At 42.7% G+C, this 10,144-nt stretch overlaps 1 protein-coding gene across 1 annotated transcript in view; it reads left to right on the forward strand.

Annotated features, from left to right (window-relative positions):
- Window positions 1-6,598, forward strand: part of LOC121557870 (transferrin receptor protein 2-like) — a gene marked incomplete at its 3' end in the record, with an annotated part of 26,840 nt that extends 20,242 nt beyond the window's left edge. The window contains exons 6-7 of the mRNA XM_045214036.1: window positions 2,362-2,455; window positions 6,356-6,598. Of these exons, the coding sequence (XP_045069971.1) occupies window positions 2,362-2,455; window positions 6,356-6,598 (337 nt within the window). The remainder of the gene's footprint in view (window positions 1-2,361; window positions 2,456-6,355) is intronic.
- Window positions 6,599-10,144: the final 3,546 nt, after the last annotated feature.

Genomic DNA, 10,144 nt, shown 5'->3' on the forward strand with positions numbered 1-10,144 from the left:
ATCTTACTTTTTGGAGAAATGTCCTCTGGTCTGATGAAACAAAAATATAACTGTTTGGCCATAATGACCATCGTTATGTTTTTTTAGGAAAAAGGGGGTTGCTTGCAAGCCGAAGAACACCATCCCAACCGTGAAGAACGTGGGTGGCAGCATCATGCTGTGGGGGTGCTTTGCTGCAGGAGGGACTGGTGCACTTCACAAAATAGATGGCATCATGAGGAAGGAAAATTATGTGGATATATTGAAGCAACATCTCAAGACATCAGTCAGGAAGTTAAAGCTTGGTCACAAATGGGGTCTTCTAAATGGACAATGACCCCAAGCATACTTCCAAAGTTGTGGCAAAATGCCTTAAGGACAACAAAGTCAAGGTATTGGAGTGGCCATCACAAAGCCCTGACCTCAATCCTACAGAAAATGTGTGGGTAGAACTGAAAAAGCGTGTGTGAGCAAGGAGGCCTACAAACCTGACTCAGTTACACCAGCTCTGTCAGGAGAAATGGGCCAAAATTCACCCAACTTATTGTGGGAAGCTTGTGGAAGGCTACCCGATACGTTTGGCCCAAGTTAAACAATTTAAAGGCAATGCTACCAAATACTAATTGAGTGCATGTAAACTTCTGACTCACTGGGAATGTGATGAAATAAATAAAAGCTGAAATAAATCATTCTCTCTACTATTATTCTGACATTTCACATTCTTAAAATAAAGTGGTGATCCTAACTGACCTTAGACAGGGAATTAATGTCAGGAATTGTGAAAAACTGAGTTTAAATGTATTTTGCTAAGGTGTATGTAAACTTCCGACTTCAACTGTATGTTGAGTCATTGTCCTGTTGAAAAACAAATGATAGTCCCACTAAGCCCAAACCAGATGGGATGGCGTATCGCTGCAGAATGCTGTGGTAGCCATGCTGGTTAAGTGTGCCTTGAATTCTAAATAATTCACAGACAGTGTCACCAGCAAAGCACCCCCACACAATAACACCACCTCCTCCATGCTTTACGGTCGGAACTACACATGTGGAGATCATCCGTTCACCCACACCGCGTCTCACAAAGACACGGCAGTTTGAACCAAAAAACTCAAATTTGGACTCCAGACCAAAGGACACATTTCCACCTGTCTAATGTTCATTGCTCGTGTTTCTTGGTCCAAGCAAGTCTCTTCTTCTTATTGGTGTCCTTTAGTAGTGGTTTCTTTGCAGCAATTTGACCATGAAGGCCTGATACACACAGTCCCCTCTGAACAGTTGATGTTGAGATGTGTCTGTGACTTGAACTCTGTGAAGCATTTATTTGGGCTGCAATTTCTGAGGCTGGTAACTCTAATGAACTTATCCTCTGCAACAGAGGTAACTCTGGGTCTTCCATTCCAGTTTCATCATAGCGCTTGATGGTTTTTGTGACTGCACTTGAAGAAACTCTCAAAGTTCTTGAAATTGTCCGTATTGACTGACCTTCATGTCTTAAAGTAATGATGGACTGTGATTTCTCTTTGCTTATTTGAGCTGTTCATGCCATTACATGGACTTGGTCTTTTACCAAATAGGGCTATCTTCTGTATACGCCCCCCCCCCTACCTTGTCACAACACAACTGATTGGCTCAAACACATTAAGAAGGCACACCTGTTAATTGAAATGCATTCCAGGTGACTACGTCATGAAACTGGTTGAGAGAATGCCAAGATTGTGCAAAGCTGTCATCAAGGCAAAGGGTGGCTATTTGAAGATTCTCAAATATAAAATACAGTATATTTTGAATTGTTTAACACTTTTTTGGTTACTACATGATTCCATATGTGTTATTTCGTAGTTTTGATGTCTTCACTATTATTCTACAATGTAGAAAATAGTAAAAATAAATGAAAAACCCTTGAATGAGTAGGTGTGTCCAAACTTTTGACTGGTAGTGTATGTATATAGTATATGTGTGTGTGTGTGTGTGTGTGTGTGTGTGTGTATGTATATAGTATATGTGTGTGTGTGTCTATAATATGGACGTGTTTTACCAGGAGTCCCCACAAGAATAGTAAACGAAGAAAGATTTGACCAACTGGGGACATTTTGTTGGTCCCCACGAGGTCAAATTCTATTCGTAGGGGGTTTAAGGTTATAATTAATGTTATGGGTTAGAATTCCATTTAGGGTTAGGAGCTAGGGTTAGGAGCTAGGGTTAGAGTTAGGGTTAGGAGCTAGGGTTAGGGTTAGGGTTAGGGTTAGGAGCTAGGGTTAGGGTTAGAGTTAGGGAAAATTGGATTTTTAATGGGACTGAATTGTGTCCCCACAAGGTTAGCTGTACAAGACTGTGGTGTGTGTGTGTGTGTATATAATGTGTGTGTATATAATGTGTGTTTAGGACCCAGAGGAACTCCCTATGGATGGTGGATTCACAGGGAGAGGTGTTGGAGGAGATTTCTCTGGAGAATCCAGATTCCTACTGTGCCTACAGCGTAGCTTGTACAGACCACGGTGAGAGAGAGAGAGAGAGGGAGAGAGAGAGAGAGAGAGAGAGAGAGTTAGTAGTACTATGCATACTACCAGTCAAAGTCTGTACACTTTCTCATTCAAGGTTTATTTTTTATTTTTACTATTTTCTACATTGTAGAATAATAGTGAAGACATCAAAACTATGAAATAACACATATGGAATCATGTAGTAACCCAAAAAGTGTTAAACAATTCAAAATATACTGTATTTTATATTTGAGAATCTTCAAATAGCCACCCTTTGCCTTGATGACAGCTTTGCACACTCTTGGCATTCTCTCAACCAGCTTCACCTGGAATGCTTTTCCAGCAGTTTTGAAGGAGTTCCCACATATGCTGAGCACTTGTTGGCTGCTTTTCCTTCACTCTGCGGTCCAACTCATCCCAAACCATCTCAACTGGGTTGAGGTTGGGGGATTGTGGAGGCCAGGTCATCTGATGCAGCACTCCATCACTCTCCTTCTTGGTCAAATAGCCCTTACCCAGCCTGGAGGTGTGTTGGGTCATTGTCCTGTTGAAAAACAAATGATAGTCCCACTAAACCCAAACCAGATGGGATGGCGTATCGCTGCAGAATGCTGTGGTAGCCATGCTGGTTAAGTGTGCCTTAAATTCTAAATAAATCACAGACAGTGTCACCAGCAAAGCACACCATAACACCTCCTCCACCTCCATGCTTTACGGTGGAAACTACACATGTGGAGATCATCCATTCACCCACACCACGTCTCACAAAGACAAAGCGGTTGGAACCAAAAATCTCTAATTAGGACTCCAGACCAAAGGACACATTTCCACCGGTCTAATGTCAATTGCTCGTGTTTCTTGGCCCAAGCAAGTCTCTTCTTATTGGTGTCCTTTAGTAGTGGTTTCTTTGCAGCAATTCGACCATGAAGGCCTGATTCACGCAGTCCTCTCTGAACAGTTGATGTTGAGATGTGTCTGTGACTTGAACTCTGTGAAGCATTTATTTGGGCTGCAATTTCTGAGGCTGGTAACTCTAATTAACTTATCCTCTGCAGCAGAGGTAACTCTGGGTCTTCCTTTCCTGTGGCGGTCCTCATGAGAGCCAGTTTCATCATATCGCTTGATGGTTTTTGCGACTGCACTTGAAGAAACTTTCAAAGTTCTTGAAATTGTCCGTATTGACTGACCTTCATGTCTTAAAGTAATGATGGACTGTCGTTTCTCTTTGCTTATTTGAGCTGTTCTTGCCATAATATGGACTTGGTCTTTTACCAAATAGGGCTATCTTCTGTATACCCCCCCTACCTTGTCACAACACAACTGATTGGCTCAAACGCATTAAGAAGGAAAGAAATTCCACAAATTAACTTTTAAGAACGCACACCTGTTAATTAAAATTTATTCCAGGTGAACACCTCATGAAGCTGGTTGAGAGAATGCCAAGAGTGTGCAAATCTGTCATCAAGGCAATGGGTGGCTATTTGAAGAATCTCAAATATAAAATGTATTTTGATTTGTTTAACACTTTGTTGGTTACTACATGATTCCATATGTGTTATTTCATAGTTTTGATGTCTTCACTATTATTCTACAATGTAAATAAATAGTAAAAATAAAGAAAAACCCTTGAATGAGTAGGTGTGTCTAAACTTTTGACTGGTAGTGTATGTATATATATATATATACAATATATATATATATATATATATATATATATATATATATATATATATACATACATATAGAGTGGGAGAACAAGTATTTGATACACTGCCGATTTTGCAGGTTTTCTTACATACAAAGCATGTAGAGGTCTGTAATTTTTATCATAGGTACACTTCAACTGTGAGAGACGGAATCTAAAACAAATATCCAGAAAATCACATTGTATGATTTTTAAGTAATTAATTTGCATTTTATTGCATGACATTAGTATTTGATACATCAGAAAAGCAGAACTGAATATTTGGTTTGCAATTACAGAGATCATATGTTTACTGTAGGTCTTGACCAGGTTTGCACACATTGCAGCAGGGATTTTGGCCCACTCCTCCATACAGACCTTCTCCAGATCCTTCAGGTTTCGGGGCTGTCGCTGGGCAATACGGACTTTCAGCTCCCTCCAAATATTTTCTATTGGGTTCCAGGTCTGGAGACTGGCTGGCCACTCCAGGACCTTGAGATGCTTCTTATGGAGCCACTCCTTAGTTGCCCTGGCTGTGTGTTTCGGGTCATTGTCATGCTGGAAGACCCAGCCACGACCCATCTTCAATGCTCTTACTGAGGGAAGGAGGTTGTTGGCCAAGATCTCGCGATACATGGCCCCATCCATCCTCCCCTCAATGCGGTGCAGTCGTCCTGTCCCCTTTGCAGAAAAGCATCCCCAAAGAATGATGTTTCCACCTCCATGCTTCATGGTTGGGATGGTGTTCTTGGGGTTGTACTCATCCTTCTTCTTCCTCCAAACACGGCGAGTGCAGATTAGACCAAAAAGCTATATTTTTGTCTCATCAGACCACATGACCTTCTCCCATTCCTCCTCTTGATCATCCAGATGGTCATTGGCAAACTTCAGACGTGCCTGGATATGCGCTGGCTTGAGCAGTGGGACCTTGCGTGCGCTGCAGGATTTTAATCCATGACGGCGTAGTGTGTTACAAATGGTTTTCTTTGAGACTGTGGTCCCAGCTCTCTTCAGGTCATTGACCAGGTCCTGCCGTGTAGTTCTGGGCTGATCCCTCACCTTCCTAATAATAATAATAATATGCCATTTAGCAGACGCTTTTATCCAAAGCGACTTACAGTCATGCGTGCATACATATTTTTTTTTTTGTGTATGGGTGGTCCCGGGGTTCGAACCCACTACCTTGGCGTTACAAGCGCCGTGCTCTGCCAGCTGAGCTACAGAGGACCATGATCATTAATGCCCCACGAGGTGAGATCTTGCATGGAGCCCCAGACCGAGGGTGATTGACCGTCATCTTGAATTTCTTCCATTTTCTAATAATTGCGCCAACAGTTGTTGCCTTCTCACCAAGCTGCTTGCCTATTGTCCTGTAGCCCATCCCAGCCTTGTGCAGGTCTACAATTTTATCCCTGATGTCCTTACACAGCTCTCTGGTCTTGGCCATTGTGGAGAGGTTGGAGTCTGTTTGATTGAGTGTGTGGACAGGTATCTTTTATACAGGTAACTAGTTCAATCAGGTGCAGTTAATACAGGTAATGAGTGGAGAACAGGAGGGCTTCTTAAAGAAAAACTAACAGGTCTGTGAGAGCCGGAATTCTTACTGGTTGGTAGGTGATCAAATACTTATGTCATGCAATAAATTGCAAATTAATTACTTAAAAGTTATACAATGTGATTTTCTGGATTTTTGTTTTAGATTCCGTCTCTCACAGTTCAAGTGTACCTATGATAAAAATTACAGACCTCTACATGCTTTGTAAATAGGAAAACCTGCAAAATCGGCAGTGTATCAAATACTTGTTCTCCCCACTGTATATATATATATATATATATATATATATATATATATATATGATATAACCCTACAGTGCTATTGGCATTGCCACGGTAACACACCGAGATAGAGAGTGTTTGTGTGTGTGGACATGTTTAACTATACTTGAAGACCAGAAGTCCCCATAAGTCCCCAAACATAAATTCCACCAACTGGGGACATTTTGCATCTCCCACAAGGAAAAATACTATTTCTAGGGGTTTACGTTTAGAATTAGTGTTAGGTTAGAATTAGGGTTATGTTTTAGTGTTAACGTTAGGTTTAGGTGTTAGGGAAAATAGTATTTTGAATCAATTGTGTCCCCACAAGGTTAGTAAAACAAGACTGTGTAGAGGGTAGTCTTTTCTACCTCTGTGACTTTGTCTCTCTCTACAGGGGGGCGTGGTTTATGTAAATTACGGCCGCCAGGATGATTTTGACAGGCTGAGGTCTGCGGGGGTGTCTGTGATTGGCTGTGTGGTAGTGATGCGTGTGGGGGGCGGGGTTAGTTATGCTGAGAAGGTGCTATTGGCTCAGAAGGCTGGAGCAGGCGGAGCCTTGATCTACCCAGATCCTGCTGACATCCCTCAGGACCCTCGACGCTTGGGGCTGAACAGCTACACCGCTATATCAGAACACGTATGTTACAGCTACACCACTATATCAGAACACGTATGTAACAGTTACACCGCTATATCAGAACACGTATGTTACAGCTACACTGCTATATCAGAACACGTATGTTACACGCTATATCAGAACACGTATGTAACAGTTACACCGCTATATCAGAACACGTATGTTACAGTTACACCGCTATATCAGAACACGTATGTTACAGTTACACCGCTATATCAGAACACGTATGTAACAGTTACACCGCTATATCAGAACACGTATGTTACAGTTACACCGCTATATCAGAACACGTATGTAACAGTTACACCACTATATCAGAACACGTATGTAACAGTTACACCACTATATCAGAACATGTATGTAACAGTTACACCGCTATATCAGAACACGTATGTAACAGCTACACCGCTATATCAGAACACGTATGTAACACGCTATATCAGAACACGTATGTAACAGCTACACCGCTATATCAGAACACGTATGTAACAGCTACACCGCTATATCAGAACACGTATGTTACAGCTACACCGCTATATCAGAACACGTATGTAACACGCTATATCAGAACACGTATGTTACAGCTACACTGCTATATCAGAACACGTATGTAACAGCTACACCGCTATATCAGAACACGTATGTTACAGCTACACCGCTATATCAGAACACGTATGTAACAGCTACACCGCTATATCAGAACACGTATGTTACAGTTACACCGCTATATCAGAACACGTATGTTACAGTTACACCGCTATATCAGAACACGTATGTTACAGTTACACCACTATATCAGAACACGTATGTAACAGCTACACCGCTATATCAGAACACGTATGTAACAGTTACACCGCTATATCAGAACACGTATGTTACAGCTACACTGCTATATCAGAACACGTATGTAACAGCTACACCGCTATATCAGAACACGTATGTTACAGTTACACCGCTATATCAGAACACGTATGTTACAGTTACACCACTATATCAGAACACGTATGTTACAGTTACACCGCTATATCAGAACACATATGTAACAGTTACACCACTATATCAGAACACGTATGTTACAGTTACACCGCTATATCAGAACACATATGTAACAGTTACACCGCTATATCAGAACACGTATGTTACAGTTACACCGCTATATCAGAACACGTATGTAACAGTTACACCACTATATCAGAACACGTATGTTACAGTTCCACCACTATATCAGAACACGTATGTAACAGCTACACCGCTATATCAGAACACGTATGTTACAGTTACACCGCTATATCAGAACACGTATGTTACAGTTACACCGCTATATCAGAACACGTATGTTACAGTTACACCGCTATATCAGAACACGTATGTTACAGTTACACCGCTATATCAGAACACGTATGTAACAGTTACACCGCTATATCAGAACACGTATGTTACAGTTACACCGCTATATCAGAACACGTATGTAACAGTTACACCACTATATCAGAACACGTATGTTACAGTTACACCGCTATATCAGAACACGTATGTAACAGTTACACCACTATATCAGAACACGTATGTAACAGCTACACCGCTATATCAGAACACGTATGTAACAGTTACACCACTATATCAGAACACGTATGTTACAGTTACACCGCTATATCAGAACACGTATGTTACAGTTACACCACTATATCAGAACACGTATGTAACAGCTACACCGCTATATCAGAACATGTATGTTACAGTTACACCGCTATATCAGAACACGTATGTTACAGTTACACCGCTATATCAGAACACGTATGTAACAGTTACACCACTATATCAGAACACGTATGTAACAGTTACACCGCTATATCAGAACACGTATGTAACAGTTACACCACTATATCAGAACACGTATGTTACAGTTACACCGCTATATCAGAACACGTACAGTACCAGTCAAAAGTTTGGACACACCTACACAGGGTTTTTCTTTATTTTTTTAAACTATTTTCTACATTGTAGAAAAATAGTGAAGACATCAAAACTATGAAATAACACACATGGAATCATGTAGTAACCACAAAAGTGGGACATGTATTAAATCAAAAGGCTTAACAGGAAATCTTCATGTCCCAAAATTCTCACTCAAACATGGCAAACTTTCCAAATCAAACACTGGCCTTTTAAGGCAATAACTAGAGTAACTTACTGGTAGACAACAACTAGATTAAACTTCTTGACTTAAGGATAATAGGTGAACTTACACTGACCCTTTAAGGGAGTAATAATAAGTACTTCATGCTTTATATGCAATCAACTAAAATGCACTTACACTGGCCTTTTATAACTAGAGTAAACTTACACTGGCCCTTTAAGGCAATAACTAAAGTACACTTACACTGGCCCTTTAAGGCAATAACTAAAGTAAACTTACACTGGCCCTTTAAGGCAATAACTAAAGTAAACTTACACTGGCCCTTTAAGGCAATAACTAAAGTCCACTTACATACTGGGGAAGATAGTATTCTACTCCAGGACAGAGAGAGCTCCAAACCTTAATCATATTAGGTTTCTGTCTTGGCTGGTCCCTGGTCCAGCGATTGTGACAGAGCTTCACGTCCCTCTCTCTCCTGTGTGAATACCACTGCATGGCCTAGGTGCAGCAGGCCTAGGTGCAGTGGTCTAAGGCACTGCATCGCAGTGCTAGCTGTGCCACTAGAGATCCTGGTTCGAATCCAGGCTCTGTCGTAGCCGGCCGCGACCGGGAGACCCCATGGGGCGGCGCACAATTGGCCCAGCGTCGTCCAGGGTAGGGGAGGGAATGGCCGGCAGGGATGTAGCTCAGTTGGTAGAGCATGGCGTTTGCAACGCCAGGGTGGTGGGTTTGATTCCCACGGGGGGGCCAGTATAAGAGCGTCTGCTAAATGACTAAAATGTAATATGTAACTGCAGCAGCCCTGACTGCTCTCTATGGAGAGCTGCCGCAGCTTGTTTAGAGTCATTTAGCCACCAGATGGAACCAAAAGCACCTCTACCTCCTCTCCCACCTCTCCCACCTCTACCACCTCTCCCACCTCTCCCACTACCTCTCCCACCTCTCCCACCTCTCCCACCTCTCCCACCTCTCCCACCTCTTACCTCTCTCCTCTCCCCACCTCTCCCACCTCTCCCACCTCTCCTCTCCCACCTCCCACCTCTCCCACCTCTCCTCTCCTCTCCACCTCTACCACCTCTACCACCTCTCCCACCACCTCTCCCACCTCTCCCACCTCTCCCACCTCTCCCACCTCTACCACCTCTCCCACCTCTCCCACCTCTCCCACCTCTCCCACCTCTACCACCTCTACCACCTCTCCCACCTCTCCCCTCTCCTCTCCTCTACCACCTCCTCACCACCTCTCCCACCTCTCCCACCTCTACCACCTCTCCCACCTCTCCTCTCACCACCTCTCCCACCTCTCCCACCTCTCCTCTCCTCTCCCACCTCTCCCACCTCTACCACCTCTCCCACCTCTACCACCTCTCCCACCTCCCACCTCTCCCACCTCTCCCACCTCTCCCACC

This window comes from Coregonus clupeaformis, unplaced genomic scaffold (genome assembly GCF_020615455.1).
Source record: "Coregonus clupeaformis isolate EN_2021a unplaced genomic scaffold, ASM2061545v1 scaf0188, whole genome shotgun sequence".
Classification (NCBI taxonomy): domain Eukaryota; kingdom Metazoa; phylum Chordata; class Actinopteri; order Salmoniformes; family Salmonidae; genus Coregonus; species Coregonus clupeaformis.